Source organism: Ischnura elegans, chromosome 6, assembly GCF_921293095.1.
Source record: "Ischnura elegans chromosome 6, ioIscEleg1.1, whole genome shotgun sequence".
Taxonomy (NCBI): domain Eukaryota; kingdom Metazoa; phylum Arthropoda; class Insecta; order Odonata; family Coenagrionidae; genus Ischnura; species Ischnura elegans.
Window position 1 is genome coordinate 89787722 of NC_060251.1, and position 21331 is coordinate 89809052.

A 21331-nucleotide genomic window follows, 5' to 3' on the forward strand; every position below is an offset into this window, starting at 1 on the left:
AATTTTTCTTAGGATTTTTATTTTCGTTATGGTAATAAAACGGATGCTGTAGATCGTCTAAAGTTCACTTAAGGCAACTAAAATAATTCAGAATCACCCATTTCTTATTTAATTACTTGTGTTATTAATTTTTAGTGATGTTAAAACTTTATTCGACACTATTATAGCGGACTCCTGGATATAATGAAAGGGAACCGGCCTCATTGTGAACTGAAAAGGTAAGTCCAGTTTGGGTGAGAGAAGACCGGAATGATTTGCAAAATACGCCATGTAAACCTATCTTAGCCATTATTAACCCAGAGGTGCTCATGAAAGGAATTATATTTCAAAACTTGTCATTTTAAAAATGTAAAAATTTTATATTCAATCGTAATTATTGTGGCAGCTACGTATTTTGCCATTAAACTTTAGAGAACAAAAGAACACGTAGTTTAAATCTTTCCTGAATAGAGCTGAAAATGCATGCATTTTTATGTGGATTAGACGCAACACTGGGTTATTAATCAGACATTATTAGACTAATAAAAATTTCCTTAGCTTAATATTGGGTAGGATTATGAGAAACAGTCTTGGTATGTATATCGATACCACACAAAGTATGGAGGATATTTTCCTTTCATTCTGCTATCAATCAACGTCGGTATGAGATATAATTACTGAAGCTGTTTCCCAATATGTTGAATTGGGAGCAAAAAGCCACGCATAATAAGCTAAAGTTACATTTAGCTCCTGATTTTTCAACTTTAGCAATTTCAAAATTCCGTTACTTAGTTACTACAAAGCCTTTATTCTTTTACTTAATCCCTCTCCCTCATTAAAATATTCAATTCTGTTCAATTGAAAAGTGACAACTTTCCATTGAACAAATAGACACTCAATTGAATTCCAAATCAAACAGACTTCTGTACACAAAAATAAAATCAGAAACCCCAAAAAAACTAAAAAGTAACATAATATACCACATACCATGCCTCGATTGTAATAGTTGTTACATTGGTCAAACTTCTCAATATTTAAAAAACCGAATATCCCAGCACAAATCATCAATAAAAAATAAAATCACTCTTTCTGCTCTTGCAAATCACAGTCTAGACTATAACCATCATTTTGATTTCGAGAACACCAAAATTTTAGACATAGAAACCAATTTTAAGAAAAGATTATTTAAAGAAATGGTTTACATATCAAAATCAAATAACAGTTGCAATAAAAGATCAGACATCGAACACCTAAGCAAAATTTATTATTATTTAATTCATCGAAATTAAAATTGTTTATTATAATTTAGATACCATTTGTTAACAAATGAATCAATATTTATAAGTAACCATGATTATCCTTGTAACGAAACTTTTCTATCACAGGTATGTTGTTTAATTCTATACACAATTTTTAATTTACCAATGAATTTGTACTGCACAATTGTATTCAAATTTTTGTAACCACTTAATTAATTTATTTTCTTTATTTTCTTTGTAAACATTCATTATAATTAAGAGCCCTGAGGAAGGAGAATAAATCTCCGAAACGTTGGCCAAATGTGAGTTTAATTTATCATGACCTATACTCCAAGGAAAAAAAAAATTGTTGTTATAATAAGGAAGGTCAGGAGAAGAAACTTTATTCATTACAAAATAGTATGAAGGTTAATAAAATATACCTCAGAAGGCCGTAAAACTCACCATTTTGAAATATTTTTTTTTCTGGGGGAGGGCCTCTGCACCTCCCGTTTACCCTAGCGGGTATACCACACCCCCAGAACCCCCCCATTATTAGTTCCGTCTAAAACTCCCCCTAGCCTCTTAATTCCTAGCTGCGCCCCTGCTCCCAATTGCATTGAACATCCCTCTCTATTTCGTAATAACGCCTGTTTTCTTTCTTTCAATGAATATTCGCCTCGTTTCCCACCTCATCCTTGCCTTCCTAGCATTCTGCCCCGCAACACAGTTTTTTAACGTCCCCCTAGTAGCACAAGAAATGTTGAGCATATGCTCAGATTATGTCAGGGAAATATGTTTTGCACACAACATTAGCATATGCTGAAAATATGTTCAGCAGATGTTTAAAACCACATGTTTTCAACATATGCTCGAAATATTTCCAGCATATGTTCAGACGATGTGTTGAGCATATTTTCATAGAAATATGCTGCACATGTGTTCAACAAAATATGTTGAGCATATATACGTAGACATATGCTCCACATGTGTTCAACGAAATATGTTGAGCATATATACGTAGACATATGCTCCACATGTGTTCAACGAAATATGTTGATCATATTTTCAAGAAAATATCTATGCGTTCTGAGAAATATTTCGTCGACAAATCAGCGATCAGGATTCGAATACTGCATGCTAGTTTTATAATTAATGTAAAGGAATATATCTAATTCTAGTTTATTCTAATTCAAGTATATCAATTCATAATTTTAACCAAGGCCCTGATTTTAACACTTTAAAAATAATTGAAGAGCGAGACGCATGCGTCGACGTTGTTGTGTGTGTTCATGTTGCTATGATTTCATTGCTCAAATCGCACGTTGTTTACGTTACTTTATACAAGAGGAGAGAGCCCAGTTACCTCGGAATCATCTAGAAGCATGAAATGTAAGTACATTGGTAGATATATATATGAAATTACTATTTTACAATTAGTACTAACTGTTCTTGTGTGATATCGTAAAAGTTCTCAATCGCTGTTTATGAACTGAATTGTGGTCGTAAATGCCGTATTAAGTTATTCCTGCCCAATGTAAATACTTGGATCGAATATGATGCATGTAACCGAGTGAGTGCGAAAATGTTCGATCAAAATCAATCATAGCCACAATGAAATGTGAAGGAAGTAATAAATTCTTGGTCAAGGATTAGAGCCTGTTCTAATTTCGTTTGTGAATCTATTCATAAACTCTTTTTTTGTTCATGCTAATATCGTAACAAGGCCATAAAATTATGATAACAGCACCATTTCATGAATGCTAAACTAATCGCTGGATGATGAATTAGCCCTCTCTTTCATGGTATCATTTTGAGGCATAATTAACTAATTTGTAACCAAGTATCATTAACGAACTTATTTTGTGAATAACTGTCGCAGCGAAGTGCTAACAGTAAATATGAGTAGTCTCGACTAGGAATCATGTTAACACAGTTGCACTCTGATATGAGGGAACGAAACAAAGAATTGGCATGGGTAACCCATGGGGATGGCTCAAAAGGAGTGCATGATACGTACTATCGTTAGTTTTTCCATCAGATTACTAAAAATTTACTTTAGCACTTAGGCGATTCACTCAGAAGTAAGGGGACAAAAATAATCGAGTTTATTTGCAGTATCTACAGTATTCCTGTGGTTCGTGCCTCAAATACTAGCCAAATCTGGCATATATATTGCTTGGGTTTCACGGATTTCAAGACATACACCATATGCGCATTGGTATTTATAATTTCATGGACAATTGGAGACCAAAGTCACATAATGTGTATCTTAAGCGATTTTTTATGGAATATAAGGCTCCACATTATAGTGGAATTAAATTTAATGTTGTCAATTGAACCGTTTGTTCTGTTAAACATGATACTCTCAGGTTCATCATAATTTTCTTGCTTTCCATATTTCATTACATATTTTAAGCAATGCAAAATCTGTTAATGAGAAATGTCTGTTTAGTCATGCAAAAAAATGACATTTTTATTTTTTGAAGAACTTCACCCTCTTGCATGGAAATGAATCGGTGTCTTAAAATGTTCATGACCTCACTAATCTATTAGTATTATCTTCATCTAGCTCTCAATAATTGTATTATGTTGATGGACTTACATGGAAATGTATTGTAGGATTATTGATATTTAAGACCAATGTATATATACACTAGCTGACATGAATAACTTTTACATTACATATTGTGTGAACTTATGATGCAATACTTCCCTTACTGCACTACTTCCTCTCCTTAGTCTGTCTCATGCAAATTTTAAATTTTGCAACTTAATGTTAATTTACCATTCATGAAAGATGTCAATATTCACCATTTTCAGGTTAAAGAAGTAATAATTTTTTGCTGTTTAGTGCTTGTTTAGTGGATAAATATTGATTTCTGTTTATTTTAATCTACAGATGCTCTCCACTCTTGTCTTATGTTTAGCAGTGCTGATAAATGTGCCTTTCTTGAGTTAACGTGGCTACGATGGTCGTGCTGCCTGAAGAAGACTGAGAGAAATCAAGGAAAAGAATAGGATTGAAATATTTGTTGATAATGTTAAATGCTTATGTTTTTTATTAGAATAAATCTACTTCATTATCAAATTGCAGAACTATGTCATACTTGATTCTCCTATTATATCCTATGTAATCCATTATCTACCAATTGATTACATATTCCGTAGGAGCTCCATCAAAGGATAAAGTGGCAGTAGACTTTAATAATTACAAATAATTTGGGCTAAAGCATCATAGTGGCTCATGATACCACCTATGTATCAATATTCTTATTAATGTTACTAAAACATGCCTTAGCCCTTTTCCTTGTTCGTTCAATCTTTCGTACGTTGTAATCTAGCAGTGTGGAGTGTAATGCTTTCAGATGCACATGTGCAGTGGAGCTGGTGAGAGCTGTACGATGACAGGGCTAAAGAGGATGTTGAAGGGTTAGACAACATGATAATCAGTACCATCAATGCTTTATTCTGTCGAATGCTTATCATTTATAAATTTTAAATTAACATTGGCGATTTCAAATCCTTGACCAAATTTAGTTGTATTAATGATTAAACATTTTCAATTTAAAGTGCTAATCTGATAACTTGAGTGAATGCAATGTGTAGGTCTGACATCATGCCCTAAGTCCACAGTGAAAGGCAGGAGTGGTAAAAAGGAGAGAATTTGTGCATCTATAGGTATTGCAAGGTTGTAAGGGAATACTTTTCATAAGGGGGATAAATGGATGCAACCTCACCCTAGTGAAAATCTCCATAGGATTTCTTTTTCCTTTAGTAATTTGACAATGGGAAATGATTGTTCCTATAGGAAAAGTTTAGGTTCCTATGGGAAAATAAAATTTTCCTGTAGGAACATAAAAATTTCCTATAGAAACAAATGTTTCCCATTGTCAAATTACTATTGGAAAAAAATCCTGTAGATATTTTCACTAGGGTATGCTGAGCATATTTTGGGAGAATGATGGGCATATGTTAAAAACATATGTTGGGCATAATTGGAAACCATGCTGAGCATATGTTAAAAACATATGTTGAGCATAAGTGGGTAATATGCTGAGCATATGTTAAAAACATATGTTGAGCATGTGTGGAAAACATTCTGAGCATATGTTGAAAACTTGTGTTGAACATATGTTGAGCATATGCCTTGCCGGACATTTACATATGCTCAGCATGTGCTCAAATTGTGTTGAACACATCTTACATATGTGTTGAAAATGCCCTGAGCATACTCTGAACACAAATTGTGCTACTAGGGCCTGTTCACAGTATACAACCCATACTTTTTGTCTCCTACATACACGCTCTCACCAATAATGATAACTTAATGGGAAAATACAGGAATTTGTGAAACTACTTTTTAAAAAAATTATCGAAATAAGCGATGCATGAAGCGTTTCATCGATGGATAAATCAAATTGTCTGCAATTATTGTAATAAACTTCGCCCATTTATGCGTTCTACTATCAGTGAATTGAATATCACCATTGCACTCGGTACTGATGGCTATACGGAAGTGCTTACTGCAAATGGGCACTTGACGCTAATAGCTCCTAATAAGCCGAATCGCACGTGCTAGGGAATGTGCTGTCACCTTTTCGGAGAGCGTAAACATGTCATTAGCAGAACGATACGACGATACCGCGCCGTTCACAATCAGTTTGACATCACCGTGGTGGGGATGGAGCTTATGCTATCCGTCACGTAGTACCTCTGTCACCCGTTTGGTACCGCAGTATGTGGCGCTGTCTCGGAGCCGTATCGAAGCACCATCTCGGCGGCGTGTTCCCGAACTGTCAGCCTCCGACTCCCTCCCAATACGAAGGGTACGGAGTTGTGAATTGCCTGGCAGATGAGATCCTTACGGAGGGGAAGGGTAGCGGAGGGGAAAATTACGTGAGGGGAAGTTGCGATCCCTTTAAAAGGGACTTTTCCGAAAGATATGATGCGGAGCTCCGCGCCAGCAGGGAGCACTTGTCTTCCAGTCCGTGTGAGGGATAGGTCGGTGCGACGTGAGAGTGCTGGACCGCGTTGTTTACGTTTATCGCGTGTGTTTTCGGATACCGGCATGTTGACAGCGAGTGTTGCCGGCGTATCTCCGCTTCACATCGTGTTTCGAGTGTTACGTGAATAGACTCTTATCGTGGAAAAGTAATTAGCTTCGAAGAATAAATGGACATTATCATCTACGTACTAGTCGACGGTCCTACCTTTTCAAACCAAATTTTCTGCAGCGGTGCTACATACTTCAACCGTACCTCAACATCGCATTCGCTGAGAGAAGGAACTGTGATTTTATCTGAGAAATCAACGCTTATTTGTGGTGACAGTGACGGTAAACACTATCCATCGAGAGTTCCTATTCCCGTAAATTGTTGTTAAATATTTCATGAAAGGGAGAAGATAGAGCGTGTAGAATTAAAGAATAGAATTTATTTCTATTCACTGAAGTTTATTAAGCGGGTAACTTTTCAAAATAATTGACTTCGTATGCAGCGTGACCAACTTCTTGACACTTGTTGGATCACATTGCCGTCATCACTATATGTCAGCTAATGATAGATGTGCTATGAATTTCAAGCTTTATTTATTACAAACTTTAACTTACTGACAAAAATACGGGTGTGTGAAAAGACGCATTTATTGTTCTGATTGAAACTCATCAAAAAAAGATGTATTGACAGGTCTCTCGTAAACTCTGTGGTCTTGCACAAACTGAATTTTCAATTTCAAGAAAGTGGGTAAAATATTTCCTCTTCAACGTGGAAATACTTATATCAATAGAATTTCCTTTTCCTCGTTAGAAGCGAAGTCATGCGGTCCCTGTTTCACCGGTCGACTCGCCATCCGATCGCCGGCAGACGATGAGGTCTTCAACCGGCACTTTTGAACTCACTTCCGCGGCAAACACGCAGTGATCTCATGAATTTCACCCATCAAAGAAACAATTACGAATTCTTATGGACTGGGAAATCCTCTAAAAATATATTTTGTGACACATGCGTGAAAATTTATTGATTTTTAGATGGATTAGCGTATATAGTAAAAGAGGTACGATTATTTATATCGGGAAATAGGCGTTTTATGAGGCTTTATATCAAATAATTCCTGGAAATATAGGTTGATATTGTGTCCAATCTCAGCTTGAGTATCCATTGTGAAAAAAGAACATTGAAAAGAAACAGTCAGAGTGAACACTTAAGAAACTAGGGACTAAGTTACGAAGGGACACTAATACTACCACTGGAGACTGTTTTTACCGTGTGTTCTGTGAATAGGACAGTTTGGGAACGGAATAATTGGCGCTTCCCCATAAAAACGTAAACTGTGACGCATCCTGTGTTCCCTGTGACAAATTGAGTTCATCCACTACCCTCTCATACATCCCTTGGGTATTTTATCCCGAGGGGTTTTAAGAGCTCGCTCGCCTCCCGTTCAGATTTCCCTGGACGAAACTTCAACGCTTACAACCCCGCGACGAATTGTGTGTGCCTTTTGTGTCGGTTATTGTTCACGCAAGGGCGAAATCGCCCAGCAGGTATAAAGAGGTTCGTTCCGGGAGGGGCCCTAAAATGGACCGGAGCCTTTTCTGAGGGCAATATTAGGACCACGTGGCAAGAATCGCCCACGCACAGATGGCCGGGAAGATGGCATACCAGAAGCACCGGCCCATTTTCTTGCTGGCCCACCTCATCTTCTTTTTCGGGCCCTTTTCTTTGGGTCTACCGGCGGCCGAAGCAGCCCTCGCGGCCACCAGGAGACTGCAGCAGCCTCCGCAGACGTCCGACGCCTTGTCGCCGAGGGATGGGTCAGTGGAGGAGGCGGCCAGGTCGTCTCCCTTGAGGGTGGCCCAGTGCAGGGCCCGATGCTTACAAAGGGTCAGTTTTGCTCATTTCCTCTGTCCGGAATGTGTTTTTCTGCCATAAATCTATCGAGGATTCCTTTTGCGCGCTTCCAAGCTGTTACGTGAGTCAGGCCCGGTATCTCTGCCGCCTAAATAGATCGAAGGGAAAAATATGGACCGAACTCATTTAGCTTTGTCGAATTCGGCCCTTTTTATAATGATGTTCTGGGTATTTGCAGCCTAAATATAAAGGCGGTGGATGGAAGGGCCATATGTCGTGTACAGCGGAGACCGCAGAGTAAATGTGTTCGGAGGTTAACTTTTTCCATTCACTCTTCAAACCTAAATTTTATTGAATTTTATTCATTTATGTTTATTTTTTTAATATTATAATTTTTCGACTTGTAGCAGCCAGTCTTTCATTACAGTCGTTATACTTGTCCATGGGTATAGGATTTGTATTTTCTTCAATTCTAACAATTTATTCTGGTAAAATAAACTTTTTCAAATCATTCGAGAGACCTTCATTTTTCATACTCTTCAGTTTGCTTATTCCTAATGAGTTAAGTATATTTTAAATTTAAGAAGCCTGCAATGAATTTTAGTCCGATAGTCATGGTCACAGGGCATAATTTTGTATTTACTGATGACAGTAAATCGTTTATAGCTTATTTACCCAAGTCACTCAAGAACATTTCGAACACCCAAGAACTGTTCGCATTACTTCCAAATGTTTTAAATATTTCATGTTTTCCGGCCATAAATTTATCATGGATTCCTTACACTGCCAATCTAGGTAAAGGTGTAAAGTACTGTTTATTTAGTGATGACAATATATCTTTAGGTTTCTATGCTCGAATTGTACAGCAACGTAAATTATTTGAATCGATTCAAAGTTGTACAAAATATATATTTTTCTCACATAAATTTGTCCAGGATCCCTTGAGCGCTTCCTAGTTCTTACGTGAGTCAGGCCCGGAATCTCTGCCGCCTAAACAGATCGAAGGAAAAATGTGGGCTAAACTCATTTAGTGATGTCGAAGTTGGACCTTTTCATAATGATGTTCCGGGTATTTGCCGGCTCCAATCAACTTGCCATATGGCGTGAACGGTGGCCGCCGTACAGCGGTTGTATTCCAAGGCTAACTTCTTCAAATCGCCCTCAAAGCCTAAATTTTACACTAATATCCGCATTTAAAAAAAAGTGGAATTTTTCCCAGACTATAAACGTCAATTCGCATTTTGGTCGTGATATTTCTACCATTAAATAAGGCATACGTTTCTTTTGAATTTTAGCAATTACAATAGGTGAACTTTTTCAAATCTCTCTGGGACCCTGAAATTTTCACGAATTTTCTAATTCTTTTGCTTGGTGAATAGTTGAATAATCCATTACATATTAAATACCACTTATACAGTATGGTCCCCATTTTTCCATGGATGATAAGTATGGAGTTTTAATAGTGACACAGTTGTTGAGGTTTCTTCACCCATATTGTCCAAGTAGGCAAATTATTTGCAAGTATTCGAAAAAAAAAAAAACTCGGCCATAAATTCAGCAGGCCATAAATACGTTTATCAGGGGCGCAAATTATTTTTAAGGATTCAAATTTTTGCCAAAACTATTGTTGCCACAAATTTGGAACGCATCTCTAACTAACGGTTATGGTATTTTTTTCATGGATTATAAGTATATTTGACTTCGAATTTTGGTCCATAAAATACGGTGCCATATTAAAATAAGCATTTACAAATACATTTGTCACCTAGCAAAATAAATATAAAATCTAGTCTTTTAATTGAAAACCGAGTTCTTAAGAGCGACTTGAAAAATGAACTTGAAATTCACATAAATCGCTATGCGTGCGCTGGGATCCTCAAGGTGGAATAGAAGATACATGGGGCGAAATAAAATTTGAACCAAAATGTTTTATGCTTTTAATAATATTTCAGTTAACTATTCGTTGATCCCTATCGATGAGGTAAATTTCAATAATGAGGACGAATTGGAAAAATATTACACAAAAAATACAATACTTAAGCCAGTAACCTGGCATCTACAACAATGAAAAGTTTTTTTGAATGCTTTAGGCATTATTTTCAGAAGCTGTAAATTCTTTGCGCAAAATTATGACGCTCTTTTTTTTAAATAATGTCCTGAAATTAATCCTACTTGCCCTAAATTAGTCCTACTTTCCGCTTACGAGGCAATCAGTTTTCTCTCTAATAGCAAATTATTCTTATGTTTAATTTACGACAATGGAAAATCAAAATCCGCATTGACTCTCTATACCTACAGTTGGTGGCAGCACAAACCTTTTCGAAATATTTTTCCCCTTCAGGGTACAGGACAATAGACTATGGCAAGGAGGACCACATTCAATATTCCTTAGGGGCCGCCTGAGGTCATAAAAACGTCACTGGTTGAGAATATTAAGGGTTGACGATGGAAAGGGGACGTTAGAAGAGAATTTTTTCCAAGCTGTTACGACGGTCAGGGTGTGAATCACTGATACATAGTATTTGCTGGCTCCAACAAACTGATGTAAAAATTATTACGAGTTTGAGATAAAAGAAATCCATGCTAACGGTAGGAGACATATGTTTACTCACAAGACGCTAGATGAGTAAATGTTGGCATCTCCATTAATTCGAAGAAAACTTTATGCGTAAAATTGAATAACGTATTGTGAATGGGTTGAGTAAATACAAAAAAAGAACGGCATTTAGCTTCTGCGCATGCCCCTGAGTTGGAAACGAAAATATCCATAATTACGACGCGGACCTAATTGGCTGATTGCGAAAAAATATTTTCCCATGTTGTTTATTCCAATTGTAAATTTTACTCACTTGAAGCTAAACGTTCACAAATAATAAGTACCAGAATGACTCCTATCCATAAAATGAACGAATCGTGTTCATAAAAAATTAAATTGGTAACCACTGTGTAAGTTCAAGTATGGGTTTCATTGTTGGTCTAAGCTCTCGCTCAAAGCGCAGCCACCTACTTCCTCTTTGGTATAATTTCTCGCAGAGGCTTTATAATCAGGAGAAATTACACCAGTAAAAAGAAAGTTTCTCGGTTAACTTTCCGTATTACATCACAGCAACACCACAGCTGTGTAATTAATCCTGAATAACAGATGTTTCTTGGAAAATTTTGGCTGACGAAAGGAGAAGATACTAAATGCTATTGGACACTGTTCACCAGGCGTTTATTCTCAGTCTGGCCAAGCCTGTGGCATCTAGTGAGAAGGAACTTAACATTAACTGGCTTTAATTCTTACGCGCTAAGCGGGAATTTTGCAGCATTTTTCGAAAATTCGTAATAGCACGTTTACTGCGAGATCACTGGTGGCGTACTTATGTATTTTACTTCTGTACTTTTTCCTCTACCAAGAACATTATCGTCCGCAATTCCTAAAGAAAAATTATTCAAAGTATTTATCAAGAAATTAGCATATTAATATGCTTTATTTTTGTTAATAAATGAAATAGAAAAATGTTTAAAATGCTTTTAAGCATCAGAAGTTATCCAAATGCGTTAAAATACCCTAAAAATGTAATGTATGCTTAGGAAAACCAAAAATATTTAAGTCCGAAAAAAAAGCCACAAGCGCGCCCTGGATGGTGTTATCATCGCGGGCGCGTATAACCAAGGGTTAACTTGGCAGAAATTTTAACTGATGTAGCATCATTCTCATTCATATAAAAGGGCAAAATGAAAATGAACTGACAATGAAAATGAAAATAAAACTTGCTGTAAAAGGGGACTGTTTCACAAAAAGTATTAAAAAATTCAGTTTTGGCGAGCACGGTAAACGACGGGAAAAACACGAAGAAAAACAAGCATTCCTAGCATGAAACCAAATATTTTCTCTTTTTTAATTCATTCTGTTCGGTCTTTGTCTTTAGCACTACTTGGAAGTATCTACCATAAATTGAAATTGAAACACTTTATAACAGGAAGAGCATCTTTAAGGGTGTAAATTATTATTACAAATAATATTTGGGATGAGAATGGGATTAGAAAGCTTTCGCATTTATAGTATCATTTATTTCTAAACTATAATAAATTATTCGGGCTGCTATAAGAAGTCTGATGTTTTCCAAATATTGGAGCACAAATCATAACCTTTTTCCTCGTTCTTGAACGAGTCTGTGCGTGTTTTATTCTCGATTGAATCGTCAACCTCGATCATTAAATATTCATGAATAAGTAAACTCATTTCCTTAGAGTTCTATATACTGGAAATTGCGAGAAAATTCTACATTTCTCAAATGAAAAAAAAATATTTTTAGTGAAGCATATCGTAAATGAAACTGCCATTTATTAATGAAAAAAGCCTTCATCCATGAAGCATTTTCGTTAGGTATCACATGTTTCCAAATTTTTATTTTTTCCTCATCACTTACACGATAAATAGATCGTAGTAGTACACAAATAAAATACCATATTAGCCGAGATGGATAGGTTTTAAAAGTAAGGTGTTTCAAGAGTGGAATTATGATACGCTCTTTCTATTTGTATTTCGAGTCGAGTATACTCTAGTTTCATAACAATATCCTAAACTTTCAACGTGAAATCCTCCTAAATAATATAAATTCTTAATAATTTTTAATCCTAAAAACAGTTTTTTTTACTTTACTAACGGTTTTCCATCGTGGCTGTTTGCAGAACTATTTACACGATAAACTTTGATGCCAAGTAACGCTCGTTAAATTATCATGACTAGCTACAAATATAAGACACATCGTTACTCAGTGGAATTGCTTCATCATAGAATAAAATAAAATGACTTTGTTCTATTCCAAATTTTATTTTAAATGCTAAACCTGATGATAGCATTAGCTGCTGAAATCCGTGACGTGCTATTTAAAATAAAGTGTGGAATAGAACAAAGTAATTTAATTTTATTCTATGATACTAGTTACAAATATTTTTCCTTATGCTGCCATTATCGAGCGATAGCATAAAATTGAAAGGCTCTCCAATTTTACTTTTGAAATAAATATCATTCCTTCTGGATTGCCGCATGCGGGGTAAATGGCCTCGACTTAATAGAATGCAATAAAGCCATCGAGTTCAATAAGCGAAGCTACACTTCGTTCCCAAATCAATCTCAGTTCGCGTATTACCGAGAAGCCGGTATCTTTGCGAACAACTGTTGCATCTATCACCATAGGTGTTACGTTTCCCCAGTAATAGATCGTTCAAGGCTTCACAATCATGCGTGAATTTTCTAAATACTGGGAATGAAGGCATTAGCTAACTCCCATTCCGTTAGGTCTATAATTTATTTTACAATATTCGCAATTTTTCGTTACTATGTACGAAGACGCCAATTTTAAATTGGAGATTACTCCCGCCAACATTCTTGCTTAGCGAGAATTCATGTCATCGACCAAGCCTTTGCAAATCAACTAAGTGCATAAAAATGATGACCTCACCAGTATTTGATAATGATTATTCGACCTCAACAAATCTTCCCCGCATTACAAGAGATTTAACAATGCCGCAAGCGAATGCAGCCCTATCACTTGGGAGAAAATTCATCAACATTTCTCAAATGAAAAAGATTATTTTGGTGTACGATATCGTAAATGTAACAGTCTTTTAGTAATAAAAAAACCGTGGTCCATGAAATATTATTTTCGCCGTTCCGAAGCTGCACATCGAAAATAAGAGAGGAAACTCCGATAATAAGAGAAGAGAAAAATCCAATCCAATCTTCAATAACATAATATGAAAAAAATTAGGAATAATCCATGCATAAATCCATTAATTTTCATTAAATAATTCGACGATTGAAGTGAAATAACGTTATTTAGATTAAAATGGCCGCTAAAGGGTTATCAAAACTCTATTAGAATAGAAATATTAGCAATATTTTGTATTCTTATTTTGCTTTTCAACTCCGATAATAATAATCGTATTAATGTTTAATTTTTCATTTCAACCTATTTTATTTCACATCGTTTACGTCGCAAATGGCTTTGCGAGATGTCGTTTTGGGTGGGCTTTTTTCCTGGAGAGAAAACTTGGCGGTTTTGGGCACAGTTGATATACATCTCGTCCCCTCCATTCCATTCCGTAGTGATTTAGCGAGGGCCAAATTATTTCTATCCTATTGACACTTATGAAAATATATGACTGCCCCATCCGTTCCACGACGGTTGGCTCGTCCCACGTGTTAGGCATTCTTACTGGAGACACATCGGGAGGCGACACGTCTGTCGCCCAGGGGTCATTCCTCAGTCCGCCCAATGGACCACCCAACTCACTGTTTCAGCGACTGATTCACCCCTCTGCCATGCTCCCTTCGCATCAATCACTTGGTTCGCTTGACGTTCGGGATCCCCACGGTTAGGGCAAGGAGGCTCAGAAGGGTCAAACCGGTGGTGAATCATTTGGTGGCAAACGAGGCTGCACATGCATGGTTAACAACTGTCGCCTACGCTCCTGGACCTTCTTCCTGGCCCTTCAAAGATAAGGAGTCGTTGTGCCATGGTTTATTTATTCAACGCCTAATACAGCACGAAGGCCTCTAATAACGGTTATAATGGGTTAATGGGTTCCATGAGAATAAATAACGAATGGTAAACTTCCGCACTAGTATATTTACTCAGTACTTTGAGAATATATTTATAAATAGTGTAGACGATTATCATTCGTACTTTATTCTCATGGAGATAAAACATTTCCACCAAGTATCGCCGGAAACTGTTACTTAACGGGTTAATAACATTTATTAAGTGTTATATTTCGAAGCCGCGTCAACGGTTTATATATGCATCAATTTCCTAAAAAAAATACCCCTGTATCGGGAATTGATCCACGGACCTTAGACTTTTTGGACCTTTACGTTATCCATCTAGTACATTAATCTTCCGTTCATTTTCCAAGGAAATTTCGGAAACTGAATAATGTAGTGATCTCCGCATTGGCCCGGAAAGTCAAAGGTCGGGTGTTCGATACTCGGTCCAGGAAATTTTTTCTCATAGCAATTCATGTGCAATTATTGCTATTAAAGTATTCATCCAGTACAGGTATGTTTTTCGCGGAGCATTTTGCCGATCACATCGGCCTATTTTTCTTCCCTCTCGTAAACCCTTCTTCAATTTGGAAGAGAATTCTTCACTCCTCTTTTTTCTATCTCAATTACTCCATGTTTTCAGGGAAATTTTTTTGAATGTATTCCTCGTCCATTTCGTCAGTGTTTTCTACCTGACACGGTCTCATGCGCTACCTCCGTTTCGCTCCTAACCGTCGGCCTATTAGGCATGCTTCCCCCTACCAAAAGTAATTGAGAATTACTCCAGCCATTGCTGCTGTAGGGTTCGTTGGAATGATCAAATCTTTCCTCTGTGACATGATTGCAGAGTTCAAGCGAGAGGTTAAAAATAATAATGAACAAATTTAAAAAAGATGAAGGAAAAAAATAACAAAACAATCGGAAGAACGAACATGGTAACCGTTGTAACCGAGAGCTGAAGCTTGAGTTAAAGGTTGAGAAACAGAGAAAGTTTGTAAAAGTTAAGCGATAAAGTAGCGATCATTGGGAAAATGCCTGACAGGATTTAGGTTGGTTTTTTTGCTCTGTCTCCCGATGGGGATCGTGATATTCAAGCAAGATTTAATGCAGTATCGAGCTTCCTAAGCATAATGTTCAGCCTCAGTAGAAGTTGAGTGGTTGTGATGATATGTGTGGGCAAAGGAAGTTCCACCGATAGAAGCGTTTTTTAATTTAAAATATGCTGAATATGCTGCCTTTAAATGAAACTCCTACGTGCTCTTCTAATTGGGTTGAGCGCTTGGCTGTCGATCGAGGGGCTGACGTAATGGCTTGAAGCCTTCGGACTTCGAAACCAGAATCATTGAAGTAAGGGACGATCTAGGGAAAGTAACTGCGTTCCGTAAAATAGTTACGGCGGATTATAACTCCGCACTGCCTTGTTCAAAAACAAGAAAAAAATTTACAACTGGTGTTCCAATGTCTTGAAAACATCATCGTCCTTCCTATGGTGGCCCGAAGAAATTAATTGGATAAAATCAACAGATATAGGCGTTACTTGGTGGAAAGATGAGATATTTATGGTTAAATAAAAACACAGTACTATTCCACAATCTTATATTTTTGCAGTCTACTAGTTTCAACGTTACAACGTCATTATCAAGACTAACTGAGAAAAGCATACAACATCCAGCCTTATTTATTCAACAATAGTGTGAGGGAAGAAGGAGGGGGGGGGAACTAAATGAGGAGGAGCATTGAGCATTGTTCTTTGAAATACGTTCGATAATACCAGAAAAATATGAAATCATTATTATCCCTACCTGAAAGTGTGAAATGGGATTCCTGTAAGTCTGGGGTGGGTTCTACCCTAACCTGTCAAAAAACTATTGGGTTTAATGACTGAGTGACTTGTAATTAATCGTCTCATGCCCACAAAATAAATCTCAACATGATATATATTCCAGAAATAATATAAGAAATATGAATACCAGCATTTTCATGCAGGTTCTAACGGCGCGGCGGCGCGTTTACGCACACGAAAAATGTTGATTAATGCTAGAATATACATATAATTTTGGAAAAATTGATATATTCTCAATTTTATACAAAGAATGATTGAAAAATGAAACTTAGGCTTGTCATCGGACTAATATTTGAATTATTTAGCTAAATAATGCAGCAATTGAAGTGAAATTCATTTAGATTAAAATGGCTCCTCGGTCACCTTAAAAAAACTATTAATACTGCTATAAAAACTGTTAATTCAAGCATGTTAAGATAGAATTATTTAAGTAATTTGTACCTTAATTTCAATTTTTAACCCTGATGAAAGATGCCGAATAAAAACTGCTAGATTTTAATCAGCAAGAAGAGTATTCTATTGAAATCCTTTTTCATATCGTAATAAAACCCTTAAAAGATATGAAGAAATGGTGTCGGATAACAACGAATGTAAGCTATGAATATCAGCGCGCCACAAATATAATCATTAACGTATGTAAACATTTACACTATATTTGAGAATGTATATCTTACCGGTCGGATCTGTTGTGAAATCGGTTTATGAATGCATTCATGTCAAAATAGTGTCATCCCTTATTTGCAAACTCAACGGAAACTAAAGTGAAATCCCTCCCAAGAATTTGTGATACCTACCCTCTAAATTTGAGAGATGATAGTAGGGCGGAACGAAAACATTATGACATTGGGAGAATATATTTGTTTCTAGCTGAAAATACCATGTAACAATAAACAAATGCGTTACAGAATTTCACTTGCAAACTGAGAGTAGACTTCCAAAAGCTGAGGACCCGATTCTGAAAGCCTTCATTCTTCTTTTTTTAGAATGCGATAAATACATTTCCATAAATTCATCCAAAAAGAGACACCAGGGCTTCGTAAAATTATCCTAATTTTAGCCTCCATCAGAAAGGTATATTTGTGCATGATTGTTACCATCATTTGATGTTAGTGAAAACAAATGTAAAAAATTTAGTTAAAAGAATGCCACATGGTTTTATCTAATTCCCTCACGGGATTTATTTAGGGCTGTTCTGAAAATTACTAACACACTGTGAGACGAATTGCTGACATTTATTTGGGATGATAATTCGCTTAAAAGTTATAATATCACCTCATGAATTTTAATTTCCCCATTTAGAATTGAGTTAGGCAATGAATAAGTTAGTCATGATTTAAAATAAAAAACTTTTCACGGAAAGATATAATTTTGGAAAGCCGGTTTCGCCGCGGTGTTACATAATCTGGTGACAGCGGCAAAACTGGTTGTCCAAATTATAGCTAAATTTACGTGAAAGTTTCCAAGTTTTTTAAATAATTTGAAACTATTTCACCAAATGACGCATTGAACTTTTGATTTTATTAGTTATTGTTATTTTATTAGATATTCACGAGTATGTTTGGAACTGCAAATGAAGCCTTTCCTCAACTTAAAAAATTAACTGACTATATATAATGCAGGGAGTCATTAAAAGTTGAGAATGAATTATCGTTAGGAATATGGTAGTTGCTAAATTTTACTTTTCACCTTGAGCAGCTAAACAATCTTCGGAAGATGGGTCCATAAACGGCTTCTCACCGAGGCAAAATGGCGCCATTCGCCATTATAACAACATAAATGGAAAACTGCTCACGCTATTTGATGTTAGCGATAAAGGTCACCCTTGATATTACTAGTTAAACACGAGTTTAACTTCAAAAAGGAGAATTCTAAACCTCGAGACTGAACGTATGAGATCGTTCCAGGATTAACTAGGTGAAAATGCGATATATCCATGATAAATATAAAAAATAGTTATGTACACTCTTTAATATATAATTACACTACCGACCATAGTTTGGACTTTTATTGCAACTTCCAAAAACATTTCTTGAAAGTAAGGTAGAGGTGTTATATATAAAACTGCGTAAATAAAAATTTGTTGTTTATATTCGAGACTGAGTTAGTATCATCGGTAAACTAATTAATCTCAAACCTTGAGTGACTAACCTGAGTATTTGCCCAAGCATCCTGAGGTATAACCCTCCTCCAACTAAAGGTGATTGCACGCGCTGTCCGAATTTGGAAATATAAACCCCGTTACATGGAGAACTACCTAACGTTAACATGTATAATAAAGTTTAAAAATATTATAGGAATTATAAAAATTTGCAAACAATGTTCAAATCAAAAATAAGTAGATTAGAAATAGCTTTAAGTATTAAATTTTCCCATAAAAATATAAAAAAGTGCATGAAAAGTCATCTTTTGACAAAGATCAATCATGTATGTTCTTTAATTATGCACAGTAGCCGTGAGAAATTAACTTTCAATTTGTAGCAATGACTGAAATTCGTTTCCAGACATAATACTACTAACAGCAAGTACAACATGAAACATGAAATGAAATGAAAATCACTTAATAAGGGGTTTGGCTAAAGTATGATTTTCAGTGTGCGCAAAATATTCATTATCACTTATACGAATAAATGCGCGAGATTCACATCCCCGTGTGGTGAATTCGTAACGAGATACCTTGATAAATAACACCGGGGAGAACGAATACTTATATTCTGAAATTCACACTTACGCTTATCTCTCCAGCAAGACACCCGTCTTAGTTCCGGCAATTATGGCTTTTACATCAGTAATTTACATAAATTTGTGGCATAAATTGAGAAGCGACCGCCAAATTTGTCATTAGATCATGCATCGGAAACAGGTGGGCTCTTGAATAAGAATTTATGAATACCACATTAATAGGGAATATTAGAAGGAAAATCATGTTTTGTATCATAATTCTATGCGACACCCTTATTCATTCAAATATTTTACATAAGATGGAATCGCTAAATTACCTATTTTCGTCTGGAAAAATATTCTTTAGGCCAAGTGAATGGATGGTATTCTGTTCCTGATATTCAGAACTTGTATTTCCTCTTTTGATCGTGCCTTAAAAGTTAAAAAAGTAAAATTTGAGCACTCATACTTTTTTTTACACAATCCTGAATTGGTTAACCTGATAATAATGTAGTAAATAATAAAACAATTTTTGAAATAAATTTCGACAATACCGCTGTACCTCATCATAGTATTTCTCGAGTCTAAAATACGGTAAGTAGAGGTCTCGAGTATAAAATGCATTTCTGTAGAAAAGGATTAATGGTGGGGTTAAACATATATTCATCTTTACAAAAATCAGTTATATCGTTCTTCGGAAGGTTACCAGCGCTTTTGATCATCACTGATGTACATCACACAATCTTAATTCTTCGTTAAAAGTTTCGCGGGTACAGGTCTTCTTAAATAAAAACTTATCCAATTCGCTTGAGAAAGCGACCAGCATCGTTCGGGAAACGTTGGGACTACCCAAAAATTGACGCGGCAACGTAGCCCATAAGTTTTTATTCAAAATCACACTATCTTATTATCACACTGCACAAAGTCGAACCCATTCAATATTGATTAATGGAGTATCTATAAAATAAGCACCGTATAAAACAGTTAATTAAGTTATACAAGGCTATTCAGTATAATCTGTAATGGATGCAGCCATTTGCATAGCCGATAACGTCTAGGAAATACCAGGATACGAGCTAATTTGTCAGCTAACACTCATGCCTCCTCTGTCACAATTTCTCTCTTTAGACAATGCACTTTTCACAGCAGGGTGGCATACCGGCTAAATGAACAATCAAATGCCAAACTATTACGCCCTTCAGAATCAAAAATCTTTGCCATGAAGGTATTGACGGTACATTTATTACATCTGTATTTCACCATTGCCTCTTAAAATTTAAACCCTATTACAGATTTTTAAAGACTTGCATTGATAAAATATTAGTGTGAGATTTAAATTGATTTTTATAGTGAATTATCCATTTGAGAATCATTCACCAGAGAATTTTAGATTTTTTTTTATAATTTCATGAACAACAACTATTGTATAAAAATAGCCAATATGCTTGAGGCGTATGGATAATTAATTTGTCGTAGGGACGATGTTTTCATTTACTGCTCATAGGAACACTGAAATTCTTCTTATAAAGTGGTTTATAGCTGCGAAATCCGCCTCATTATGAACTCTTTTCAGCCAAGCATAGTTTATTTCCATTCCTATCATACTCGCATCAGAGTCGAAAAACAACTTTAGCACAGGAAAGGTACGCTTCCTTTGCAAGCGCTTGCAAAATCTGATTAACCTTTTTGTATTTGCCACCAGAATTATCCACTTCTGCACGGCAGTTCACCATCACTTCTATCCACACGCTATTGTAGTAAAATCCTTGTAAAGAAGAGAGCGCGAGTATTCAAAAAATCTGACAAATTATTTTCTATGAGCCATTTGAATCATTATGGAAAGCTTGTTTTTTTCCATCATTTGATGCGAAAGTCTTTGCTCAAAAATGCCTATACTGCATCAAAGCTTATTCATTCCGTACGATGAACTCATTTTCTGTACACAGGTACGTGGTATCTCGTCGAAAGCGGTCTTTTAAAGCAAAGCACCTCACTGTGTCCCCATTCTACCAGCATATTTTTTCCCTTTTTGCCCTACACAAATTAGAGCTCAAATATCTCGCATTGAGGAGAGGTAAATACAAGTTTTTACAATAAAAATTCAATCGTATCACTCACATCAGTATGGCTTTTTACAATTACTTCGATGCGCACGTTAGTTCTAATTTAGTAATGTTTAAAAGAATTTATTAACAATTAAGAACCTTTTACCAATTCGAATCACTCTCGA

General features: G+C 36.0%; 1 protein-coding gene across 1 annotated transcript in view; it reads left to right on the plus strand.

Moving 5' to 3' along the window:
- Nucleotides 1–6199: 6199 nt before the first annotated feature.
- The window catches only part of LOC124161148, a 209799-nt gene continuing 194667 nt past the window's right edge, over nucleotides 6200–21331 (plus strand). Inside the window, exon 1 of the mRNA XM_046537383.1 lies at nucleotides 6200–8098. Coding sequence (XP_046393339.1) covers nucleotides 7856–8098 — 243 coding nt within the window. The 5' untranslated portion in view covers nucleotides 6200–7855. The remainder of the gene's footprint in view (nucleotides 8099–21331) is intronic.